This window comes from Colius striatus, chromosome 5 (assembly GCF_028858725.1).
Source record: "Colius striatus isolate bColStr4 chromosome 5, bColStr4.1.hap1, whole genome shotgun sequence".
Classification (NCBI taxonomy): Eukaryota; Metazoa; Chordata; class Aves; order Coliiformes; family Coliidae; genus Colius; species Colius striatus.
This window is the reverse complement of record NC_084763.1, coordinates 36,395,574-36,423,540: the sequence shown is the minus strand read 5'-3', so window position 1 is coordinate 36,423,540 and position 27,967 is coordinate 36,395,574. Positions and strand designations below refer to the sequence as shown.

The 27,967-nt window shown below is 38.6% G+C and overlaps 2 protein-coding genes across 2 annotated transcripts in view; one reads left to right on the top strand and one right to left on the bottom strand.

The window, feature by feature from the left end:
- Positions 1 to 345: 345 nt before the first annotated feature.
- On the bottom strand, positions 346 to 26,264 carry LOC104555529 (vasoactive intestinal polypeptide receptor 1-like). Its single transcript, XM_010198987.2, is given in 13 exon segments — positions 346 to 475; positions 477 to 529; positions 3,036 to 3,077; positions 5,247 to 5,388; positions 6,723 to 6,796; positions 7,616 to 7,700; positions 9,090 to 9,265; positions 9,687 to 9,819; positions 11,114 to 11,211; positions 15,171 to 15,280; positions 16,083 to 16,190; positions 19,272 to 19,371; positions 25,995 to 26,264. Coding segments are annotated over 13 exon segments (1,521 nt in total).
- The window catches only part of LOC133625492 (metalloreductase STEAP4-like), a 50,247-nt gene continuing 33,810 nt past the window's right edge, over positions 11,531 to 27,967 (top strand). Inside the window, exon 1 of the mRNA XM_061996812.1 lies at positions 11,531 to 11,581. The gene's annotated coding sequence lies outside the window, so the exon portion shown is untranslated. The remainder of the gene's footprint in view (positions 11,582 to 27,967) is intronic.

Sequence of the window (27,967 nt, the reverse complement as noted above, 5' to 3'; positions counted from 1 at the left end):
AATACTAACAAAGAATTAAAAAGCATGTTGGGCATGAGAGGAGTAAATGTAGTTCATTGTGTTTTTGCCTTCTGACCTGTTGATTCACACTAGCTCAAGGCCTGGCTTCTCATGGCAAAACAAGTGGATTTTATGTGCTTAACAAGAGAGAGAACCAGGGTTGTGATGCTGATCTATACTAGGTGAGAACAGTAGTTCACTTCAGGATGAGAAATTCACAGAAGGTTCTAACAGTATGGAATCCACTAAAGGTATTCACTAAAGGAATCCACTAAAGGAATCCAAGCTGGGCATCTCTTAGGTAGTACGTTACAATGTCATAGCAACTCCTCCTGCAAGCAAAGATCAGACAGAGGTTACATTATTCTGGTACAAAGATGTTTTCCTTTTTGGACTGTTTTTTTCAAGCAGTGATAACTGAGTAACATAGTTGACGGGATTGTTTTCTCTGGACAAAATCTTGTGTTTGTGTGTTCAGGTATTCTTGATACTGCCATTTGCACAGTTGTTTCTTCAGTTCATTTTGAACGTGTAGAAAGGGAATTTAAAAGCAAGGAATCAGAAAATTAAGACTTAGGGGGCACTTAAAGTAAAATAAGCCAAAATGTTTGTCTGACTGCTTATCCCAAATGCACCTAAAACATTCAGGATTAAGCCTAGATTAAGAAGAATTTAAACTATGTTTCTATTTACTTTTGAAAAGAAGAAGACTTAAATTCCAAAACTCAAAGGATAACAAGGAAGTTTTTGACTGCAATGTCTTTGTTTATTATTGTATATCTGCTTCATAAACATTTCTGTCCTTTTGTATAATTTCTATTTTTCCTCATAGTCAATCCTCTATGCCTTCTTGCTGTGACCTGCCATATATAATGGGAGTCCTTCTCCAGGCTTTCAGTTTATCCTCAGTGAAATCCCTTTTAAAGATTCCTTACTGACTGAAAGACGTTGAATCATAGAATCACAGAATCATAAAATCATACAACTATAGAATCATAGAATGATAGGGATTGGAAGTGACCTTTAGAGATCATCTAGTCCAACCCCTCTGCCAAAGCAGGTCTGACTAGATCAGATCATACTGGAGTCTTCCAGATAGGTTTTAAAGACCTCCAGGGAAGGAGACTCCACAACTTCCCTGGGCAGCCTGTGCCAGGGCTCCCTCAACCTCACAGTGAAATAGATTTTCTTATGTTTAAATGGAACTTTTTGTGTTCCATCTTTATCCCATTACTCCTTGCCCTGTCACTAGATACAATAGAAAAAATAGGGACTCCCCAATCTCCTGACATCCACCATTTGTAAATATTAATGAGATCCCCCTGCAGGCTCCTCTTATCTAGACTAAACAGCCCAGTTTCCACAGCCTTTCCTCATAAGGAAGATGTTCCAGTCTCATGATCACCTTGGTGGCCTTGTGCTGGACTCTCTCCAGCAGTTCCCCTGTCCCTCTTGATCTGGGGAGCCCAAAACTGCACACAGTGCTCCAGATGAGGCCTCACCAGGGCAGAGTAGAGGGGAAGGAGAACCTCCCTCTGGCTGGCTACACTCTTCTTGAATCAACTTGAATATCTGTTACATTTGAGAAAGGTCTTAGGGTTCCTTAAAAGCACAGGCAAAACTGAAGTTTTTTACCATCTGAGACAACCTACAGGTAGGTTGAACAATCCTGGAGGTCCATACTCTGTTCCTGATACTATTAGGACTGATGTGAGGGGATGGAGGGAGAAAGTAGGTTCTGTTGCCTTACATAGCGCAGCTGACACTGAAAGCTGTAGCAGAGTGCAAGCAGGTACAGGAAAAGGTACACCCAGTCCTTGACATCATTCACAGGAGCAGGCTGCTCCTGTGGATGAATTGCTTGCTGTGCCCTTTTGCCTCTGTTCATGTTCAGCTGCATCTCTGTCTGCTACTCCTGGAGGGGGAGTGACTCTCCTAAACACCTACAAAGTGATTTATTATCCTAAACCAAGAAGATATGACAAATGCTTTTGACCACAGAGCTGCCATCTTCTGTGGTCATCATTAGTGTTGAAAATCTGTGAGAAATGTAGTACCATTAGAGTAAATCCACTCCAAATTAAATGCAGAAATGAACTGTTAAGCAAAACTTTTAATTATCACAGGGGATGTACATATGTGATTTAAGTACTCTGAACTTGGGAATGTATCTAGTAATTCTGCTATCCTAATCCTCTATTAGGTATGATCTCTACAGTGACACACAGAAAAGAGGTTGAGACATGCAGAAGTGCATCTTGGACATCAGGGCTCCCTGTAAGTCACTGGCAATATTTGTCACTGAAATGTCCTCTATTCTGCCTTTATTCTCTCAACCACACAGACATGCCAGTCCCTGTATGCATGTTCAAGTACAGACAGAAAGGGTCGTCCTCCACCAACCCACTATTCTAGTACTACCCTAGTAAGCTCAAGGCCCTTCAACACTCCTGTGTACTATATCAGCCCTCAGTTTCATCCCATACCGATATCACCTTGTTTGGCAGCAGCACAGTCTCTCACATTGTTGGAGAGACTTAAAACTGAAGAAATGTACACACAGATTTGGGGTTTTTTTGTAGCTGCAGGAAACGATAACAAATGCACTGCTAAGTTGTAATGAGTGGCAAATCTGCTCCAGGGGCACTTACTTCTAAACAGCATGGACACAAGCCAGCCCATACTACTTAATGTTGAGGTGAAAGATCACTCTCTACTTGTTTCTTTTTTAACACCTAATAGATTTGTGTTTTGTGAGATACAATATGCAAGCTATATTGTGAGATAAAATATACATGCTGGCTGCTGACAATCAGAGTCATTGTTTCAAAGCTGATATTGTGTCTTTATGGTAGAACTGTATGAATACAAATAAAGGCAACAAAGGTATGAAGTGAAAAAAAAATTAAGAGTATTTAATGTTTTCAAGAGTAGATCAAACCACAGATCTGTTCTGGAAATGGAGGAGTAAAAAAAAAAAAAAAGACCCTCTTGAATTTAAAGGGTTTTGCTAATCTTATGTACTAACTACTCAACTCTGCATTTGAGAAGCAATATAGCAGAGTCACAACAAAACCCTAGGACAGAGAGGGTAGAGCGACACCAAGATTTAAAGCACAGATTCAGAGAAAAACATCAGGTTTCATTCAAACTTTGAGCAAGATGGCAAAAAATATATATTTTCCTTGCATCCATTGCGATTTAGGTGATGTGGAACTATTTATTGGGTTTTCATGAGAACATTATCATAGAATCATAGATTGTTTTGATTAGAAAAGACCTTTAAGATCATGGAGTTCAACTCCTCCCCTCACACTGTGAAGCTAACTAACACTAACCCATGGCCCCAAGCACCTCAGCTACATAGCTTTGCAATAGCTCCAGGGATGGGGACTCCACCAGCTCCCTGGGCAGCCTGGAACAGTGTCTGACAATCTTCTCAGGGAAAAATTTCTTTCTCAGCTCCAATCTAAACCTCCCCTTGTACAACTTGAGGCCATTTCCTCTTGTCCTGTCACTTGTTCCTTGGGAGAAGAGACTGACTCCCACCTAACTACAACTTCAAGCAGTTGCAGAGAGTGCTCATGTCTCCTCTCAGCCTTCTCTTCTCCAGACTAAACACCTCCAGGGCCCTCAGCTGCTCCTCCTCAGATTTGTGCTCCAGATCCTTCCCCAGCTCCAGTGCCCATTTCTGGACATGTTCCAGCCCCTCAGTGTCCCTCTGGGAGTAAGGGGCCCAACAATGAACACAGCACTAGAGAAACAACCTCACCAGCACCAAATACAGGGAGACAGTCACTGCCCTGCTCCTACTGGCCACACTATTTTTGATACAAGCCACGATGCCATTGGCTGTCTTGGCCACCTGGACACGTTGTTGGCTTATGTTCAGCGATTGTCAATTAACACACCCATGTCTTTTTCTGCCACGGAGTTTTCTAACCACACATTCCCTAGCCTGTATGGGATTCCCTAGCATGGGATTGGTGGGGCCCAGGACCTGGCCTTGTTAACCTCATACAATTGTCCTTGGTCCATTGCTCTTTTCTATCCAGGTCCCTCTGAAGAGCCTTCCTGTCCTCAAGCAGATCTATGCACCTGCCCAGCTTTGTGTCATCTGCAAACTGAGGGTGCATTCAATCCCCTCATCCAGATGATTGGTAAAAATGCGTATGCTATTGCCCTTGTGTAGAGACACTAAGGACTAAGTTACTGCTTACTGTGTAAGTTTTCTCTCAGATAAGGTAGTAGAGACCTCTGTCTTGTTTTAGTCTGTATTTACAACAGTGAATAAACTGGGTGAGAGTCTGCTCTTGTTTTACGTCTTTACTGTTAAACTATCAGCCAACAACCTATTGGACAAGGTCTTGGGTTCGTATTCACACAGAACTTATTAACACAGTCAGGCATTGTTTGAGGGAATGATGGTCAGCCAGGAGGCAAGTCATTTAACAGGCTGTGCTAACACAGGCAAACACTGGACAGTGCTAGACTACATTTATATTAGTAAACTGAACAAGGCACAGTCCTGAGTACTGGCCTTTGCTTCTCTATGTTGTTAAAATGTCAACATGGTCCATGACAGCTTTGGCTTTGGCCAGCAAGAATTTTCCCAGAGTATGGACGTGTTTCAGAGGTAAGCATGGAAGAGGGACCATTTTGAACACATATCAGCATGAAGAATTCTTCTCTTATGGAGAAGGGGAAGAAAAATTACCCCAGCTATTTATTACAAAATGAAACATATCCGAGCCCTATCCCTATCAAATCCAAAATATTCTTCTGAATAATGGTATAACAAAAAAAAAAAAGAAACAAAGAAATGTAAATATGATAGATTTACTACTGCTAAAAGGTAAGGGTGAAACAGATGTTTATATATTATCCGATTTTTTTATTCCTCTTATAATCATCTTTGTTATGTGTAGAATTAGTTTAAATCCGTTCACCTTAATCCATAGACTTCATAGCACTCCATCATTGCTATTCAATGAAGATAGATATTTGGACTCTTTTGGTGACTATTAATATAATAACTGAGTTGGAACTCAAAAGAATTGTGAAAATTCAAATTATAAGGGAGGAAACAAGAGAAAGAGCTTGAGAAGGAGTAAAATAGAATGTGCATGTCAAACTTAGACACATTGTTGACACCTGCTCTAGTAATCAATCTAAAATGTTAAATTATTGAATGCACTGTTTCAGACTAAAGCTCTTAGGACAGCTAAAAATTTTGTCCAGCTTACCTGAAAGGAACCCAAGCCCAGCTCAATATAAAGGTGAGCTTCCAGACCAATGCTTTCTGGGAAAAATGCAAATACAATGTAGTGTACTCCAAAGAGAGGGATTAAGAGTAATGTGGCAAACAAAGAATTAAAGAACAACGCACTGTTAAAAATACAAAATTAGTGATTGCAACTATATGCTCAAACAAATTTTTATGTAGAGGACAGCTCCATAATGGAGACAACCATATCCAATGAAGTTATGGAAAGATTACTTCCTCCAATCCCACTTTAGGTGAACAAATCAGCATGCAAGATTTCTGGTTTGAACTTTAAGAGTTCTTCTCCCTGGTATACACACAAAAACAAGAACACCAAGTGAAGCAAGACTCTTAACACTAATCTCAACCACATGTAGGTATCCCCCACAGAAATGTCTCAACTTCCAAAGCTGTTAGTGGAGATCTAATTATTGCTGTCCATAAGACTTGATTCAGTTGTTTAAGAAGTGGTGTGAGAGCCCCTAATGATGTCCTGGAGTATTTTGCTTGGCCTTCATCTCACTCTGGAAGGGAACAGGTTTGCATATATTACTTATGTATCTTAGGATGAGTTAAATAGCTCACTAGAGTCATCAGACTGTATAGAATCATAGAATAGTAGGGTTGGAAGGGACCTTTAGAGATCATCTAGTCCAAACCCCTGGCAGAAGCAAGTCCACCTGTGTGGAGGAATTTCTGTCTGAAAGAGGCCACAGCCTGGTAACAGTGAACAACCCATGCTTTGAGAACTAATGTGCAGATTGTCCTTGAGCCAATCTGGAGTGTGAGAAAAGAAGAAGAAAGAATGCCTACATAACAAGCTCCAGCAAGGAGGAGGCTGAAGCAGTATGTGAAATCGCAAGGCTTATCGCAGAAAGCGCAGCTGGCTTTCATAGAAAGGACCAATTAGAAGTAATGTAAACATGCCATCTTTGCCGTTGATTATAAAAGTCTGATGCTTGTGAGTAAAATTTGAGTTATGACCTAACCATATTGGTGTCCGTCATTTCTCCAGTGGTGCTCTCTCTCTCTGACACACCTGAGATGCCTATTGATTGTGAAGGGGATCATAAAGAGGAAGGAATAGATTCATTTGCCAGAACATCTGCATCATATTACTGCTAAGAATTTAAAGGAAATTACCTGCATCTTTCTTTTTGTGGCCAATTTTTGTAGAAAGGACTGAAAGCAAGATTGATGTATTACCTGAAATTTAGTGTTTACAGTTTCAGGCTTAGTTCTTTTGGAGTTGCAATACATTTTACTTTTCTCATTGTCCCCAGCACATCCCTGAAGAAAAAGAGGGATGTGATATTTGAGATGAAAAAGAAAGTGTACATTCTTATTTCTTCTTAGAATTTCTCTTTCTGTTAGTAAGGTGCAGAACATTTTGTTCTCCTGCCCATAAAGCATTTTGTATAGAAACTAGAATGAGTCAATATGAAGAAATACTTACACAAAGTGATTTGAGTGGCTTTCTCCTCCCTCTAGAGACTTTAATTTATAGACTAGAATTCTGATCACAGAATTGTGATCTGTATTCTCCCAGAAAAGACAGGAGAAAAGCTGTAACACACCATAAATCAGGACATATCTTCAGTTGGTACAAATTAAAAATCCCCAGTCATAGAAACTGTACTGTTATAAACCAGTGCAGACCTGGTCTTGGATTAAATCAAAAGCATTGGAAATAGTATTCACTTTTCTGACCAATATATATTTATACAAAAAGATATGCTGAACATTATGTTTACTTAATATAGACTTACATGTCTCAATATTGGTTTATCGCTAATACTAACTCCTTGTACTTGTCAGCATCTAGCAGGTTTTACATGGTCCCCTCTGTTCCTCTCATTGCTTATGACAGGGATTACAGCAGACACAGATCTATATGTATACTGTTCTCTCCCTAAATTTAGGAGGAAGAAATGTGTGCATAAGGAAATTTCTGGTCTTAAATTTACACAATTTAAAAAGAGATACTAAAGAAAATTATCTATATGCATTTCTTGTATTAAATTAACTTCATATCATCTAAGAATCTTGACAGTACGGATTGCCTTTCTTTAGAAAGGACTTAAGAGACACAGACACAACTGTAGTGTGTGGAATAAAGGTGACAAGATGATTCCATTGTGTCGTAACACAACTGTAGAAAATATAGGATTCGCCATCTAGAGTTGGGGTTTTTTGAGGGATAAATTACAAATAAAAATAACCACAAAACCATATGCTACACGATATTTACCAGTTATTTGCAATTCAATGTGATAGCATCTGCTATTGTTTTTCTCCCAGCATACTGAAAAGAGTTAGATTTCACATTTCAGAATATTGAGACAAAATGAAAAAAACCCATACTAATACAGTCAGCAGAATGGGGCCTTTGATGATCCACAACACCACTCCATTTTTGTCATCATCCCAACATCTGAAACAGCAAGTAAAACCAGGCATGTTATCTTTCTATGGCATGTTATCTTTCTTATCTATGTGTGAAAGCACACAGGGAAGTATTTCTGTCACAGAACAGGAAAGAGATGGACACGAAGGTTTAAATCACTATGTAAAGACTTGATACCTCTCTTAAAGTTTCTATGCAGTCTAATCTAAGAGAAGTTTATTCAGTAAGAGGCAAGGGCTGAAGAACCAGATGAAAGTCAAGAAAAGTACATTTCTATTTTCAGATTTCTTTCTTGCCCTTCTGTTGAAAAATGACTGTTTTACAGAGACTAAGATACTGTGCATCCACAGATATAATTACTTTGGAATCAGGAGGAAATAGGCAAAAAAAATCTAGACTCCTAGTAAAGGCACACAGAAGTGAGAGAGTAGAATGGGCTTTTGGTTCCTGTTTTGAGACTGTTCACATATTTAACATCAGTAACAATTCATTTTCACTCCCTCCAGCCAAGTGTCATACATGGTAGGTTATATTACGCTTCCTCTTCCTGTATTTTCTCTTCCAGTTTTGTGACTTGTGATATTTGGTTACATAGCTTACAGATGGTGGCTAATCACAGCACGTCTTAGTGCGAGGTGTTTCTTTGCAATGCAATGTGAGTTCAAGACCAACTGTGTCTGAAGAACTTGGGTTTCCTACTGTTAGGTAAAAGACAAGTGGTTCTGATACTATAGTTTGTTTGTATATTTAATATTAGAAGACAGATCAAATGAATACAGGTTCTCAAATGAGATTCAACTCCATAGTTAAAAGGGAAGGGGAAGGGGAAGGGGAAGGGGAAGGGGAAGGGAAGGGAAGGGAAGGGAAGGGAAGGGAAGGGAAGGGAAGGGAAGGGAAGGGAAGGGAAGGGAAGGGAAGGGAAGGAACTTAAAGTTAATCATCCAAATTTCTTTAGTCAGTGGAGGAAGGTAATATGCTTCCAGGATGTTATCCAGTCACATTACTCATCTTCTTGAGGACTGGATTAATCACCACCATGGCATGCACATCTCACTCTAATGGCTGCAGGAGAAACCTGCAGAGAATACTTAGATTAGATGGCTAATTTTTAAATTACTTGTAAGTGTGTGAAATTAATTTCAATCATAAAGAATGGTCTTATGGTCTTTCAAGCAGACTTATCATAATGCTTCTAATTATCCATCCTATCCTCACCTTCAAAGTTTTGAATGGTTAAATATCTGACAAAACTGGATAATGGTATGATTTTGGTGTAGTCACACTGGATGAACAAGCAGTTTTCAGCAGAAAGGTGACACCTTTGATAGACACCTCTTTGGGCAAGAATAAATAATTTATCTAGATCTGAAAGTAAATGCACATATTAAATAACACAAAGAGGAAAATAGTACTAACCCCAGCCAGTATATGTGAACAGTACTAACTCCAGCCAGCATATATGATACATACTGCTTGTCTGAAATAAAAGTCAGCAGAAGCAGTGTTTGCAGATATATTCCTTCTATAAGAAGCCAGAAGAAATTGGCTAAAATACTGAACTGGAAGAAAGTCACAGCAACCTTACAAGCAACCTGGAAATGTAAAGAAAGAAAAAGCTGTTAGATCTACTCTCCAATTTGTCTGGTTTCTCTACAAATAGAGGCAAAATTCAATGTTAAGACCCAAGAATGAAAAATTACAATGTTTCAGTAAGTTTGGGATTCCATCATTTTCAGTTTCAGACTTCAGTTTTTTTGAAAGGGGAAGATTTTCACCTATAAGATGAAATTCTTTACTGACAGAAATTTTACGTTTTACCATTGTTATAATTGTTACTCATTAGAGTTGACTGAGCTGTGCCTTATATATCAATGAATGAATGTTGGGTTTGTGTAGTATTGTTTGTTTGTTTTAAGATTTTGATTCTAGCAAATGAAAGAGAAGTGGGATTAAGAAATCTTCATTTTCTCTTCAGATCAAGAATTAAATGTTAAATGAGAGGAACTTCAGTACCATTGACATTAGGCAGTTCTCCATAGTTTCATCTGCAAACAAAACAGCATCTTTGGTGAAAACAGCAATTGCTCTCAGGATAAAGGAGACAAACAGATGCATATGGATATAATTCCATGTACAGTGGAATTTTCTAACATAGAAAGAGAAAATAAAAATTATTCTTCAGGAGAATTTGCCCATGGTCTCGTAAAAACTCAGACAGGACTTCAGACACCTTCCAAAGCAAATAAATGACCTGTCACTGTTTGAGAGGAAGCTAGACACAGGGGAGTGGAGCAGTTATTATCTGTTTAAGCTATTAAAAGTGTTAGTATAATTGTGTTTGAATCACCACATGTTTCAAGTTGATGTCAGGAGCGAGTGTAACTCTGGGACTCCTAGGTTGCTTTGCAATAATGCCTTTTGATTATTCTAAATAGCATTTTTTTCTTGAAAAAGCTTACAAACAGGCTTTTCAGTCCCTTTGCTGGCAAAGGAGAACATAATACTGAGTGGGTATTAGTCTTTTGTTGTGGGATGGCTGTCTTACCCTGGACTGCATTTCTTTTGATTGCTCTGTTCATGGTTTAACCTTGAATCAAAGGAATCTCCTTTGTGATTTTGAATTATCAGACTTTTCATCCTACGTGTCTCTATAATATGACCTTTGAGACTGCATATCCACTCCGGTTAAGAAGCTGTTTGTGTGCTATGCACTCCTGTCAGCAAAGAAACCTTAAAGCTTTTGTCCAAGTACATTTGAACCAGCCAAAACCAGCATCCATTTCCTAATATCTGACATAATCTAACAAGACATTTAAACTTAGCTCCCAGTTTTGCATGCAATAGTCTTTCACAAAAGGAATGGACAACTTAGAATTACTGCTGGTTCAGGGGTGTGAGACATTCAGTATAAGGCTGGATATGAGGATGAATTTCTTTACTGAAAGAGTTATCAGGCATTGGAACATCCTGCTTGGGGAGATGGTGGAGTCATCATCCCTGGAAATGTTTGAGAAATAGTTGATGTTGCACTTAGGAAAAAGGTCTACTGGTTGATAGGGCTAGAACAAAGGCTAGATTTGATTATCTTAAAGGTGTCTTCCAGCTGAAATGATTCTATGATTCTATGATTTGCAGAGTACATCCCACTATACACTGGAGAAATAGTTATCTAACTTTAATAGTGATACCAGGCTGGAGCATTTCCTCTATGAGGTCATTAAAGAAACTAAGACAGACTGCCCAGTCAGCTTTATTGCTTTAAGATCTGTCAGGAAATGCTACAACATGAATAGAGCCATGACCACCCAGTGCCATCAAAAGTGTTATGTCTGAGAAGGACTTCATTTTTAAACCCCATAAAACAAAAGCACACAGGTTTTGAGAGGAATTAAGATGAGGTTGTCTTAAGATATCCTGAAAAAGAGTCTATTTATTTTTACCTGAAAGCAGTAAAGACAATTAGAGCTGTAACGAATGAAGTCACTGATGCTGCATTGCCAGCAGTGTAGACACGCCAAAATGCAGAATAATATGATGTCTATGAGGAAAAGAGAACATAGACTAGTGCTGGTGGTTATGTAGCATGCATACTGGTGTCCTTATTTCACTAAGATACACTTTCCATTACTAATCAAATCTCTCATCTGTGCTGTTTTGCTTGTTTGAGATCTGCTTTAGGTTTTTTCCTCTGACACTAACACATCTTTTTCTTTTCAATCCTACTTGACTTTACACATAAGACAGATTTCACAACCTACAGGCTCATCTACAATAGTGACCCCTTTAAACATGTTCAACAGGAAAATGTTAACATAATGTGTAACTGCATTTCTTCTTTTAGGTACATAAAGATTCTAGGGCACTGAACCTGCTGATGGGTGAATTACTTCAACCCTGGGCCAGATTCAGTAAGTATTTGCTTTTATAAACAGTTAAATGATAAATAAAATTTGCATTTTGCAGACAAGGAGACTGAAACACTGTGAAACAGCCTCATCATATTGTGGAGGCAAGAAACTTAAAGCCAAGAAAATAACCTCACATCTAGTGAGGTTCATTCATTTGCCATATCTTGTAATATTATAAAACAAAGTGTACTCTCAACAAGTTGGCTGGTGACACCAAACTGGGAGGACTGGCTGATTCCCCAGAAGGCTGTGCTGTCATTCAGCAGGATCTCAACTGGCTTGAGAGTTGGGCAGAAAGGAACCTCATGAGGTTCAACAAGGACAAGTGCATCTGGGAAGGAACAATGCCATACACCAGGACAGGCTGGGGATTGATCTGCTGGAGAGCAGCTCTGCAGAGAGAGACCTGGGAGTGCTGGTTGATGAAAAAACTAACCATGAGCCATCAATGTGCCCTTGTGACCAAGAAGGCCAATTGCATCCTGAGATGCATCAAGAAGAGTGTGGGCAGCAGGTCAAGGGAGGTTCTACTCTCTTTCTACTCTGCCATGGTGAGGTCTCATTTAGAGCCCTGTGTCCAGTTTTGAGCTCCTCAGCTCAAGAGGGACAGAGAACTTCTGGAGAGTCCAGCGCAGGGCCACCAAGATGATCAGGGGACTGGAACATCTTCCTTATGAGGAAAGGCTGTGGAAACTGGGGCTGTTTAGTCTAGGGAAGAGGAGACTGAGGGGAGATCTTATTAATATTTACAAATATGCCCTTTTTTTTCTGTTGTATCTAGCAACAGGACAAGGGGTAATGGGATGAAGTTGGAACACAAAAAGTTCCATTTAAATATAAGAAGAAATTATTTTACTGTGAGAATGAGGGAGCCCTGGCACAGGCTGCCCAGGGAGGTTGTAGAGTCTCCTTCCTTGGAGGTCTTTAAAAACTGCCTGGACATCTTCCTGTATGATCTGATCGAGTCAGACCTGCTTTGACAGAGGGGTTGGACTAGATGATCTCTAAAGGTCCCTTCCAACCCTACCGTTCTATGATCCTATGAAAGTCTTCACTTGTTTGTCTTGCATTTAAACATCTTATGCCCTAGGAAAAATTAAGTATGCTTATGTTGCTGTATCTATGCAAATTTCATTCTGATTCACTGCAGGTTCATCTAATTATTTAGAATCCTAAGAAACTAAATTCTCTGTATCAAGGCAAATTTCCTCCTTGCAAATATGATGGACACTTTGTTCTCCAATTTGTCCAAGCTCTGTTTGCCCAAAAGACAACAATTATAGGTTGATGCAAATGATTAGTAACTTTAAGTAGATCCATAAATAAATCATGCAACCTGACAACCTAGAAATCATCCTGGTGATTTTTTAGGAATAGTCCTAATAATTTATACAGTATTTTCAAAACACATATAAAATTAGAAAACAGTCTCCTCAATTGAACAATGAATTATTCTTATAAATTTCACCTTATCAGGTTTTGTAGGGTAGATAAAGAAACAATACCATGCAGAAGACATCGTAAGTCCTCACTGCAGTTACAAAATATAAAATAAGTGGTTTCCTTATATCAGTGGGATTCTCCTTACTTTCTTCCCTATATATGCAATGCAGCAGAGCTTACTGATTTTATCTTCCTTTTAGAGACCTTGTGGGTTTGACTGGAATAACAAACTAAACTCAGCTGCAGCACAGCCAGGAGCTTTGCCCTGAAATCTTCCATAATGCTAAACTGTAAATATAGTCCCTTGCTTGGTTTCAGCCTAGGCCAGCTACAAACTATGCTTGGCTTAACACAAGCCAAGGACTGCTTGGAGGAAGCCATCTTGGAGAATAAGGGAGCTTAGTTCAATGAGTGAGAGCCATGACATTGCAGCTGGCCCCAGAGTTGGAGAAAACGCATGCCTTATGAGTTTTACAACCCTTCTGAACTTTTTCTATGGTTTCCAGTACCTTTCCAGAAGTTTCTAAGCATTTACCTTTCTAGATCACCCATAGTGTAAAGAAGTACAGGTATTCTTAGTTTACAGGTGGGGAATTGAGCTCCAGACCGCTATACTGCCTGTTACAGCTATGCTTGAATACTTCTACACTTGAGCTACCATGCCTAGAGGACCAAATGGTTTACTCCAGGTGACATCCAGAGTGTTAGTGGTGACAACTCTCTTCACCTTTCTGTGTCTTGCTTTGGCCTGTGATAAATGACCTTTCTCGACTGTTGAGTCTTGACTGAACAATCACAGGGAGCTATATGAGTTAGTATTTTCTTTCGTAATTGGAGGGAATTCACTGCTTCTATCAAAGCAAAAGGAAGAGAAGGCAGTGATATACTCCATCTTGCATTTGTGGGAACTGGGGCTATTTAGTCCAGAGAAGAGGAGACTGAGGGAGGATGTCATTAATACTTATAAGTATATAAATGGTGGATGTCAGGAGGTTGGGGCATCCGTTTTTTCTATTGTAACTAGCAACAGGACAAGAACTAATGGGATGAAGCTGGAACACAAAAATTTCCTTTTAAACACAAGAAAAAACTACGTATTTACTGTGAGGGTGACAGAGCTCTGGCACAGGCTTCCCAGGGAGGGTGTGGAGTTTCTTTCCTTGGAGGTCTTCAAGACCCTCCTGGATGTGTTCCTGTGTGACCTGATCTATGTGGACCTGCTTCTGCAGGAGGGTTGGACTAGATGATCTCTAAAAGTCCCTTCCAACTCCTATCATTCTATGATTCTATAAGATGGATGAGCTTTGACCAATACAGACTAGAAATGAGAGGATGGAGATACCCTTACTGTCTCTTGCTTGAACTGTCCCATTTAGCAAAGGCAGAACTCAAAAGCAGCGTCAGTGAGTACATCTTTCTTAATATGCAACTTTCACTGGTGAGGCAAAGTTCTCCGCTGAAGCATTATCACCACCACTGTAAGGCATTCCTAACCTGAGGCCAAGTACTAAGATGAGGAACATGGAAATTTAAATCATATAGAGATGTGGATGAAAAAGAAGTGCTGCTGGAGCCTAATTGGACACCAATTATGATAATTTGAAAGGAAAAATAGAAGTTCACTTTCTACCCCACTGAACATCTAAGATAAATTTTGGAAATACTAAATAACATCCTAGAGTTTCCACCTAAAGATGTGCATTGAACACCATACTTTTTCTCTGACTAAAAGAAAATCTGGGAATAAGACAACAGGATCAATCCAACAGAGTTTTCCCTGAAAAATTCCCCCAAGACAGATTGGTAGGGCTTCTTTGGGAGATAGGTGCATGATGAGGATTTGAATCACCTCTGACAGAGAATGAAAGCTTTTGTTAGGCAAGTCAAGTGAACTAACCATGAATCTACTCATTAGCATCAAGAGGAGAATACTGAGTGGAAAGTGATACATTCTACTCCCTTTATTTATAGTATGCCTCATCTGTTAAACAGGCTCTAAATATCCAAAAGAGGTTTGAGCTTAGTAGTGAAGATGGGTAATTACTGGATTCTGAAAGAGTTCAGATGTGTGGGAGCATACAGTTACTCGGCACAGACAGAAGAAAATATTCTGGAGAAGTCCACAAACTGGAGATAAAAAACTCACCTGATCCTCAGGCTCTTTACTGGAACCCTCATCAAATCCACAAGCAATGGTGTATGGTGGGAATGGTTCCGACCAATACTCCTCCTGCGCACAGTTTCTCTGAAGGAAGCCTTTTATGGCAAAATATATCACAGAATGAATTAGAAGTAGGTTGTCTATAGGATTTGATGAGAAGCAATAGATTTTTATTTCTATTTTGAGTCATAAATTAGGCACTTACAGGTCTAGTCATGTTCAGCAAGTTTATCTATGAAGTTCTAATATTCTGTATATCATTTGGAAAGTTGAGATGTGTTCCCATTCATTTCAAGATGCAGTGGAATTTCTGCATTTCAAATGGGAAATTTATTCAGTATATTCAATCCTTAATTACTTAATTACTTTCCTTAAACATAGGAAATAAAATTATGCAGTCTATGCTGCATTTACAATGTAATTTGTGCTTGTGGACAAAGCCCTGAGCCATCTGATCTGGCTTTGAACTTAGATACAATTTTTTAACCTAGTCCTGCTCTGATTGGCGGATTGGACTAAATGATCTCAAGAGATCATTTCTAACTAATGATTCTGATTTTATAAATTATAGATACTGTGACATACCCCTTTACAACCTTAACACATGGAATTACCCATGGTTTTTTGACTGCCAAAGAGTCTAAACAATTCACTACAGCATAACACAAGAGTGTCAAATCATAGAATCATAAAATCATAGAATCATAGAATGGTAGGGGTTGGAAGGGACATTGACCATAAATCAAGACGTGTATTTGGATAATTACTGTATGACATTTGACACAAGATAACAATGTGAATCAGGAAAATATGCAAGTTACTGAATTTTAACTATTAGAATTTGTGTTAGTTTTTTTTTTTTTTAAGTAGGGATAAAAAGAATAGGAGAAGTCTTGCCATGTATATTGGTGATTTCTTCAAAAAATCTTGGACAGGGAACTTTAATCACTTCCCTGAAAGTGGCTCTGGGCCAGCAGGTTAGACCATCCCAATCTCTGACGCATCCTGAAAAAAAGTGCCTCTAGGTAAAGAAACCCATATAGAACATCACAAAGTTCATTTTCCGTAAGAGATTTTCTGTGGCTTTCTCACTAATTCATGCACAAGAAGTGCCACACAGGACAGACATCTCTGCAAATGAAGGACTGTATTGTTTCCTCTTCTCCTTGAATGCATTGTCATTCACATATATACTTGGCATTCCAGCTGGACCTTTCCCCATCTTATCTCATGAGAGAATGTACCCAAAATTCAAGCAGACAGTCTGAAAGTCAAACCAACTGGAGTTCTTTTTAAGGTCAAAACAAAAGTCATCAAAATATTGAATAATTACTAGCACTTGAAGTTTCTCATTACTGGTTTCAAGGTCTAACTGAAAAAAAAAATCAGGCTTAAACATTCAGCCTTAGTCTGTCAATTCCACTCATTCCAGTTGGTTTAAAGGAGAAAAGGGTTAAATTTCTGGTCTTAACCAACCAATGACATTTTTACAAGTGACTTCAACAGAGATTAGATTCATCTCATACTAGAAGAACATCATATAAAATAACCATAATCAGGAGTAGTTCTGATTGATTGGCATTCATTATAGTTAATCACAGTTTTGTCATGGAGGCATCACACGGAGACTCAAGCTGTGGTCATGCAGTGTCTGTTGGTAAATAGGTATGGAATGCAGCACTGAGCAATTATCAGTGTGTAAAGATACCTGATCCAATACTACTCTCTAGGTAGACACAGGGTGAATATAAAGTAGTGCATGAGTTTCGTTTGGGAAGTGTTATTTTCTTTCACCGAATCTTTTCTGTTTCCTCTGTGATTGATGACAAGACAAATCTAAAATTGTCAAGAGATGAAATGTGGAAGCAATATTAATTGCCTTGTACCTAATAGATGTTGCTCCCTGGTTTCTGAAAGGATAGGCTCCCACGGCATTATCCTCACATCACACTTGAAAGGATGAAATTCCTGGTATCTCCCAGATTGTCAAATAGGAAAACAGATGTCTTGATGGGAAATTTGCCATATGGGAAAACTGAAGCCTTGATTCATTATTTCTATCTTTAATTTTCTCAAACATGTTAGCTAATCTTAGCTGTGTTCCCTCTATAATCAGTAGAAAGAAACAGGGGCTTCCAGTGCATGATTGATGAATGATGAATCGCTCACTCCAAATACCTAGGTCTCTCTGATGATTATAACCTAAATTAGGCTGCTAATTTTCAAATTAATGAAGTCAGGTAATATGAGTCCCATTTAGACATGCAGAGGGCCCATACAGTTATGCTTAGGGACTCAAAGGGTACCGTTTTGACGAACTACAGTACTTTAGAAGAGATGGATCTAAAAATCTATTGTATTTGGAAATGTGGAGTTAAAAACAAATGCACATATTGTGATCCTTCCATTTTTCTCATTCAGTTCTTAAGAACTGAAATAAAAGTGAGGGACTTTCATTAATCTCAGTCTAATTTTAAAACACTCCAGATTAAATATTGATGATGAATCTGGGGATTTCCAGATCTAATATTTCATTTTAAAATAGATTAAAAAAAAGCTGTAAATACCAGAACAGTTTTTCATTAAAAAGTTTTTCATCTTTAGAGAATAAAAGGAGGAAAATGAAATAAAATAAATAAAAGGAGTTCACGGGGCTGAAGATCTTAAAACAGTTTAACAGAACTTTGAGGGCTTTTTATTTCTTTAAATGGGCTTTGCAACAAAGAGGATTTAAAAATAATGTAATTATTTTTCTCAAAGTGAAAAATACTTGGAAGGTCATACTGTAATTAATGTAATAAATCATTATAAAAAATGCCTAATTTTTGCCAGAATATTTTTGGGTTGGGTGTTCCAAGTGCAAAATATGTCCAGTAGTCATTCCAGACTTGATTAAATGGATAGGAGGTAGGGGAAATACCACTAAAATAGTGTAGGTAAGTACAGTAAGTATATTAGACATTAGAGTGATTGGAAAAGCTGCAGAAAAATAAATGAGAAGATCAAGGAAATATCCTCAGACTTAGTGTCTAAATTGTGATAGGCTGTTAAACACAGACTTCCAGGTGGTTGCAATACTTTTATCCATATTATGTACATGACACATCTTTGTCTCATAATTCCTGTGTAGAAAATGAACAAGTGATAATTCATTTAGCAGAAAAATCTCACTGATGTGGATTCATTGTTTTCAAAGCAAAGTTGGATAGAAAAAAATATGATGGAACTTCTGAAAGAGTTTGAATATTTGAAATATCCCTTTGATTCAATTCAAAGTTTGTTTCCACAATGCCAAATCCCCATCAAAAAGAAGCCCCTAAACAGCATTTGAGAAATATTTTACTGGTTCTCTGAAACATTAATTTTAGTTTTCAAAATTTGTATTTGAGCATGTAGTAGATTACAAAACACAGCTACAATAAGTCTTTTCAAACAAAAAAATAAAGAACCTCAAAAAAATATAGAAATAGAATATTTTGAAGAAGTTTGAAATACTTTTATCTTCTTTTTTTCTTTTTTTTTTTTTCAACTAACCTTTCCATCAGATAGGAATGATTCTAAATGAGATATAATTTTAGCACAATTTTCAGTATCTCCTGTTTAACATTCTTTGCAGTTTTGGACATAACTAAAGAAGACACCAAATACTTTAGGAACATAAGACACTCCAAGTAGAGTTTTCCTTCCCTAACTAAGCATCTAAACTTGTCAGAGTCTGAACTAATCATCTCACTCTCATTCTGTAGTTAGTATAGAGAAATATTACTCCAGAAAATGATTAATCTCATTCTAAAGCATCTAAACCAAAGGCAATGAAACATGCTCAAGAGACACTCATTCTCCTCCTTTTGCTTCAAGTGAATGTAAGAAGCAGGTCCTGAATTACTTTGAGCTCTTAAAGTTGCCTAAAAAGAGATGAGGTAAAGTCATAGCCTATAGAAGAAGCACTTCAGATTATGAAGAAATTAGATAAAACAGGGATCAAATCTTTACTCAGGAGAAAAAAATGATGCCTTGACACTGATGCCCCTGAGAAAAAATGTATACAAGAGATATTGATATCAGACTTTGACAATCAGGACTTACCTTTAAGATCAGGTGAAACAGAGTCATTCCTTTCTAAGCACAGAGCCTCTTCTTTGACTACCTGCTGGAATATCTTGCATTCTGTATGGATTCCCACAACCTTGGTGAAAGACAAAATAAACAAAGAAGTTCTGTGATTAGTGGAATGAAAAGAGCCAGGTTTCTTTCTAGCTTGTACCTCATGGCTGATACTTTAAGGTCTAAGAATGTGAAAACTCCATATGAAGATTTTTCATCAAATAGAATAGAGATGGAGTCTGTGATCATGTAATACCTTTTCTCTAATCTGGACATTTATACCACCTTTTCCTTATATATGGGAAAACTTATGGCTTTCACAAAACTTAGATGGATTTCACAGTCTTTGGATCTCCATCTCTTTATCAACTGTCCAAAACTGGGTGAACCCATCAGCTATGGGAATATTCACACTGACTCCCCCTAGACATGTAGTCTGACCAGATACCTATTTCTTCCCTGCAAAACAAATAAAAATCAACACATTTATTTACATATAAAAAGGGATGGGGGGGCAGTTAATTATTTGGGATGTTCAAAATTACCTACTGGAAAAATATGCCTATTTTGATTCTTGGGAGCTCACAAGAATGATTTATTCTTTATTGGAAGGTGACAACAAAGTCTTAAATACTCTTCAAGAGAGTACATCTACTATGCTTTGATGCTGATACTGATAGAATCAGCTCTTGACCTTCTTTGAAACATTGATATTATGGTGTCATGCAAATCACTCTATTTCAAGAATATGGTCTCAGGTCTTCCCTTCCGAAAGCAGCTGGGATAGTTATGGAAACAGAAGCAGTAAATAGCACCAGACGTTTTACCTCTGTTGGGGCTTGAATAAAAAAACAAGCTGTCCAAGACTTTAGAGAAAATAGAAAAATGGTGGTTTGGGTCATTGTTTAATCTGAGTGATTACAAAATTTGATCAGTATGATATTTGAGGATGCTATACACGCCTTAGACAGAGACTATCTATTTTACCAGATGAAGAAATATGAAATATAAAATATGAAAAAAATTAATGGCTTGTTTGAGGAGCTTAAGGAATTATATTTATCTCACAGTTTAAAATACCTACGTTTAAACAGCTAAATGGATTTCTGGACATCAATTGTTGAAAAGGGTTTACATTCATCATCTTCAGTATAGATATTTAGTTTCATTTAGATGCTGTTATGTATTTTGCTTGGCTTTCATCTCCCAGTCCAGAAAGTATCATGTCCCCTGCATTATGTCTTCTGTGATTGTGAAGATGTTCCTAGTACCTTAGAATGTCTCACAATAGTTATCTCTGGAAAGGCAATTAGCTTCTGAGAAGGAATCTACAATATCAGTATTGACATTTGATCTTGTTATCTGATCTTCTTTTGCATTCACCCAAAAATAGTCCTGTTTGGAATGCTATATAGTGTCTCAGCCCTGTATTAATTGTATTAATTTTGTATTAATTTTGCCAGCTCCATGTAGAAGTCTCAAAGGCATTAATTGATATCTCAAATGTTTCTACACACTCATTTTTAGGTAACTGAGTCAGAGTCAGCAGACTCAGCAGAGTCAACAAAGTCTAGAAAGCAACTGAACTGTATTCAGACAAATGAACACTGTAACAAAATTTCCTTTGGAATGTTGGGATCTTCAAGACATAGGGCATCTTACATGGAGTAGAGAAGGTTTCCTTCCTTAGCACAAGCATGCTAAAAACCTGAGGCATTTTAGAAGCCAGATTTTGTGTTTCTGCTTACTGTTAAATTTCCTTTTCTTCACATCTGAAAGGTTATTGCCTTGAAACCATAAGTGGAATACTCATTGATCATAAATACAACATTTTCTTGTATTTTCTCTGTTGCCTAATACTTTATTTATTATCCCAAATCTAAACAGAAAAATCAAGATAATAGCACTTGGGACTGATTTGCTCAGTTTTGACAACATCAGAGTTACCAAGCACTGGGAAGAGAAGTTTTCTAGTAACACCCTATTTCATACTTGGTGAAAGGCAGGGACTTTTTCTATGCTCTCTGAAAATAAGGGAAGTGCTTCAAAGCTGGGCACCAAATAGTCATTTTTGAAACAGCAGTTAATGGGATCAAAGAGCCAGAATTAAATTAGTAACATTTAGTCTTTTTGAAAATTAATCAAATGTCAAAGAAGTATCTGAATTGTTTGCAAGATGGATAGGTTTAGGAAATTGAAGGGTCTGATCTGGTTTAGTTTCCAATGTCACACAGTTGTAAAACTTCATGAATAGGTCTTGCATCAAGTGGACAAATGATTTACCAAGAATATTCATGGCTGTTCTTTTTGCTTCTATGTCTACAGCTTGCCTCAGTTGCCCTGATCTCCCTGTTTGTGCATCCCCTGTTCAGTTTTTCTGATATGACTCTGATGCCTGAATATTTTAGCTTTCGCATTTTGCCACACATTGACTCCCAGCTTGGAGGTTTAAAACTCATCAGATATTTTATTACATAGAAAGGCACATCAGAGACATTAAAAATTCTTGCATCCCCTGTGGAATGAAGCATTCCGTGAGTCCTGAATGTTGGCCAGTGATGCTGTCAACACATTGCAGGAAATGCTCTGAAAAGCATAATTTTTTCATCTGAAATTTTGATGAACAGGAAGGACTTAGAGAATGGAGGGAGGCTCACAAAAATACATAGAACACAGTTTGAATAACTGAAGAAGACAAGGAAAATTCCAGCCTTTTTCATAAACTTCTCAGTCTCTTGAATATAACTCAAAATCTTCCATCAGGCCTGTCTCCTTCTATCTGCTTAGCTTCTTTCTCAAAAGGCCAAGCTGTAATTAGAAAGCTTTGAGACTGGGAAGTACAGTGTGAATGGAGTTCCACAGGGATAAGTTCTGGGGTGAGTCTTGTTCAACATCTTCATCAACAATCTGGATGAGAGGACAGAGTGTACCCTCAGCAAGTTTGCTGATGACACCAAACTGGGAGGACTGGATGATTCCCCAAAGGCTGTGCTGCCATTCAGCGGGATCTCAACTGGCTTGAGAGTTGGGCAGAAGGGAACCTCATGAGGTTCAACAAGGACAAATGCAGAGTCCTGCATCTGGGGAGGAACAATGCCATACACCAGGACAGGCTGGGGATTGACCTGCTCAAGAGCAGCTCTGCAGAGAGAGACCTGGGAGTCCTGGTTCATAATAAACTGAACATGAGCCAGCAATGTGCCCTCATGGCCAAGAAAGCCAATGGCATCCTGAGATGCATCAAGAAGAGTGTGGCCAGCAGGTCAAGGGAGGTTCTGCTCCCGTTCTACTCCGCCCTGGTGAGGCCTCATCTGGAGTCCTGTGTCCAGTTCTAGACTACTCAGCTCCTGAAGGGCAGGGAACTGCTGGGGAGAATCCAGCACTGAGAGTCCAGCTGGGGAGAGGGCCACCAAGATGATCAGGGGACTGGAGCATCTTCCTTATGAGGAAAGGCTGCTGGAACAGGGGCTATTTAGTCTAGAGAAGAGGAGACTGAGGGGGGATCTCATTAATATTCATAAGTATATAAATAATAGATATGAGCAGGTTGGGACATCCGTTTTTTCTATTGTATCTAGCAACAGGACAAGAGGTAATGGGATGAAGCTGGAATACAAAAAGTTCCATATAAATATAAGAAGAAACTATTTCATTGTTCAGGTGATGGAGCACTGGAACAGACTGCCTAGGGAGGGTGTGAAGTCTTCTTCCTTGGAGGTCTTCAAGACCTGTCTGGACATGTTCCTTTGCAATCTAGTCTAGGTGAACCAGCTTCTGCAGGGTGGTCGGACTAGAAGATCTCTAAAGGTCCTTTCCAACTCCTACTATTCTATTATTCTATGAATGTATTCTGTTTATAAACTGTACACAATTGTTATCTGGAAAAAAATAATGTATATCTCTATGCTAAAAATGGTAGCATACACTTATACTTCAAGGATAACAAAACATTAATAACCAAGAATCCTCATTTTCTACTATTGTAAGTATTTCTGCAAATTAAAGAGAAATTTCTCCCTTTCTGCTTGTGTAGTATGTTTGTCTAAAGGTCGGGTTAATGTCACCTAATCCCAAAGCACTGAAACTTAGATGACAATGTCCATCAACTGAAGCCATAGCCATTGCTCTTGGAGTGTTCCTCCTGTTCCAAGTAGAATTGAAACAGACTAAATGAGTAGATTTAGACAAGATGTCTAATTTTAGACAGATAATTTTAGATGATTATTCTAGACTGCCCCGTTAAGCCTCCCTCAGTGATCAATGAATACAGCCAAACAGTTCTGTGGAAGTGTTCCTCCTACCTCTCTCAGATAGTTTGAAGACAAAGTGACTCACTGTACAGGAGACTCTCTCCCTCTATTAAATCCCTCCAAGCTAACAAGATGCCTAAACAGAGTGCTTTTCCCAACACCTCTCATTCTTTATAGAGGAGAATGTGAAGTCTGAAGGGACTGCATCCCTAGAAGAAGAACGCTTTTCCCTCCAACACATATTAGGCAGTAGGTAGCTATATCATATATTTAGGCATCCAGCGTTGTTTTATTGGGAGCTCAGCATCTTGCCATGGATTTGGATCCATATACCTGTTACTACAAGAAGCACTGTGTTAAAGCCAATGTATAGTTCAATGATAACCCATCTATGTATTCACTCTCACCTCTATTTATTAGATCAGATGGAACACCTTTCCCAGAAATATGAAAAGCTGTTCTGTGTTTGAAGAAGAAAGTAGTTTAGCTCAGCAGTAAGGACAGTGAATGTAGAGGCTTTTCTGTCCCCTATCTTGTGTGCCGTGAGACTCTGAACTCTTTAAGACAGAAAAAGTAATTTTTTTATGCATTTCATCACTCCCTGCTCTCTGTTCCTCATCACTCACAAGTAAATGGTTATTTTTAATGTCAAGGACCCTTTTCTGCAAGGCACAAAGCTGCAAAATACAGCTCCCTGTGGAGCTGATAGGAATGAAAAATACTCAGTTTCACAAAGGAATTTTTCAGGATTAGGCTTCTTGTTTATTTTCACATCCAAATAAAGAATTATTATCAGAATTCACACTGAAATTATTTCTCTACTGTGACATGAATATGAAAGGCCCATTTACTCAATACATCCTATGGGTCTCTGGGCCTCCCTGAGCAGCTAACTTAGGGTGTAAAGCTTCTCAGGAATCCTAGCTTGAGATGTGACAAATATTGATATTGATAGTACTGACTCTTACCAGAGAAGTAGTTGGGAGTTCATAAATGAGCTACAGCTTGAAGTCAAAAGTTACACAAAGCATGCAGTTGGTAGAATTTCTTTTATTATGGGCAGTGTTTGCTGCAATATGCTAAAACATTAATGGGTGCATGGCAGCCCACAGATATGCATTACTTTAGGTTATCTTCACTCTCCTGCCAGCTGTAAGAATAAGTTGTATTTCTATTATGTGTAAAAAGGCTAATCCAGATGCAAAAGTGACTCTACCTGTAGCAGTATAACACTTTAGGCTGACTAGTTTACCCTGACAGAAGGGTATTGCACATGACAATAACTATGTAGCAAGGTTTACATAGTTATTTACATATCTTAACACCTGAACATAAAGCTGTCTAAAGACAGATAAGGAAAAAAAAAAAAAAGAGTTCTAGAGGATGTGAGGTAGAGGTGTGAAAATTTACCTTTAAAAATGAAGAGTCAAAATCAGTCTGTAACCATCTAAGCTTATGCTGTTATCAGTCAAAGAAAACAAGTCCTATAGGTACATTCACCTCACCTGTCTTTCTCAGCATCAGTTGAAATATGTCCTGGGAAGGTTACTGTCTCCCTCTTGACTACAGCAGGAATCTAAATCCTAGTCTCCTCTAAGCCTTCAACTGTGAAATGGCTAAAGTTAGAATTAATGAGTCCTTTTGAATCACACCCATAGGAAGGTTTTCAAACACGTCTCTGAGGCTGAAGATTGAGGGGAAAGAGGATATATGATTGTGCTTACACTACCTTTGCTCTCCAGCCCAGGCAATGCCAGTAGTAGAGCATGGGTCTCAAGGAAGGGTATATACGCTGGAATTGTGTCTCTGTGCTCACATATCTTGTCTGATGTTTAATGTTACAACTTCACCTGCTGCCTCCAGTGTATAGTTGACACAAGGCAGTTATGCTCTTGCTTGGTGATATTATAAGCAGATACCTCCAGAAGTAAAAACATCAGTGCTCTCTCTGAGGTTAATGTCCCAAATTCATCAGGGGGGACTACTCCTTTTTAGTTACACTTCTTCAGCAAGGTGCCTTTCAATTGTCCTAAACAATTGGTACAGCAAGCCATCCCAAGTCTGTCTAAATCCATTCTACAGCTACTCTTATTTAGAGATGCTTTTCTGTCCTTTAGAAACTGCAGTTCTAATTAATGGAATTGAAAAGACATTTAGTAATAGCACCTGAAGGCTGGGTCAAACTTCTAACTCAGGAAAATTCTTTTTTTTTTCCCTGAATCCTCATCTCCCCTTCTATCTTTATTTTCATCTCTTTCTACCTGCTCCCTGTTGCAAGAAAGGATATCCTACCTCTGTAGACAGCCCCTGCCTTGAATCTAGTGGGGGAGCTATAGAGCCATCCAGCTGTGGTTAACAGTGCTAGAACCAGATGTGTGGCGCCCTTCCCCATCCCCCCACCCCGTCTTCCCACACACAACTCCCAAATCCAGAGGGATCAACGCCAGGTACTCACCAGTGGGAGTAGCAGCAGCCAACACAAACTCAGCATCCTGCGCAGCAACCACCAGGTCCTCACCGCTCCCTCTTCTTGTAAACCTGCCAAAAGCCGAGGCTCGGCCCGCCTCCATCTGCCAAAGACCTGCCCCGGAGAGCCTTGCACCTCCCTTCCCGGCACCTCGGGTCTCTCCTGCGGGAGCCCGGCGTCTTCCTGCCCTGCAGGACCAGGCTTGTGGCAGAGAGAAGGAGATTCCCCCTGGGATTTTGGACCGATCTCTATGAACATGTCCTCTGGTCACCCACATGCAAAACTGCAGGCAGCCAGAGCAGTGAATGGTCGTTTAAGGATGTATTTGGAAGCAGATAGTCTCTGTGTGAGTAGAGGTGCTAGATTCATCCTTCCTTCAAGAAGAGATCCTGGATTCATCCCTTCAATGGGACCATGTCTGTAGCCAGTGGCAGCAGATTTTTAAAAGATCTGGGTTTTCAGTGGGTCTGGCAGTGTGGTATTCCCTGGGGACTGTTAAAAGATGGAGTTTCTGAGTTTTGGCAACCCCTTTCTTACAGGTAGAAAATTTTGAGCAGTGACAGAGAATTTTCTCCACACCTTTGTGCAACTTTCTGGCTGTTATCTTTCATAGATCCCTCAAATATAGCTTTATTTCTTGGTGCAAAAGGTAAAAGCTAAAGGTCTTCTTGCCTACAGCTTGGAACTTGTGGAGAAAAAAAGAAAAGGCAAAAAAATGTGGGTTTTTTTTTTTTTAAATATCAGGGTTCATATGACTTAGGCACCAGTTCTGGGTTTTGCCATAGTAAATGTTGCACTAAGCTGTTTTCAGAGCTTGGGAGAACAGGAATTGTGGACATGACAAAAGCAATTTTTCATTGCAAGATTTGACTGCAGTTTCATATCCTGTTTATCATTCATTAGTTTCCAAAGATGTTAAATGCAAAAGTTCTGTATAGTTAGAGGAAATTCAGGACTCACCTAACTTATTCCAAAAGAGGAGAGGAAATATATATTTTTGCACCTTTCTCCATAAGTGTACAGCTGTCCTGTAATGGCTATATCCTTTTTACCAGCCCCACCTAGATATTTCAAATATATAAGGACATCTTGAGTGGCATTCTTTACCTATGTTTAAGAAACTGAGTCATATCATTGGTATCTATTTTTCTGTGGTTTCTCTCTTTGCAACCTGATAGTCCTGACCAAATCACTCTGTTGTAACAGGAATCTAAACAACTTGCATGTGTGTGAACAGCTATATTAAAATATTGAAATGTGAATGGTTTGTATCATGATGTACCCTACCTTAGTCTTGCAAATCAAAGGAATTTGAGTCTAAAATCCAGTATTATCCCCAGGCTTGTGTTAGAAAGATAGTTAGGTCTACAACCTGTGCAGAATAAAGAGATATATTTGTGGGATATTTATACACTAGTTCTCATTTGCCTCCTCTTTCCTATATATCTTTCACTAATACATAAAGGTATCTGATTAATTACCTGCACAAATGAGCCTCAAATGCTACTCTGAACATCATTTTTTTATGAACTAAAGAGATCAAAACTTGAAGTATAATTTTGTCTGTTTTTTCCCCATCTGTGATGGATGTGTTAAAGCTTTGGCCAGCTCTCACTGGTCAATAAAGTGATTCTTATCACATCAGAATAATTTTTAGGATCCCACTCTTCAAGACCCTCCTGACTTCCAGCCTCCTCTCTGTAAATATGTTTCTTTAAGTAAAGCCCCCAGAAAAGGAAGAGACTGTAATTCCTGGTGAATGGTATTCAACCAGCTTGAGAATACATGATCATAGAATAAAGTAATCTAGCTCATAAGATATTTCAAGACCTCTGGCCTCAACCTTCTTTTCTTTTTTTTCTTTTTTCTTATTTTTTTTCTTACTACTATACAATATCAATCTGGGTTCAGAATATATCTCAGATGTGAATAAAAATGTCCTCCTGATAACATCAAAAAGC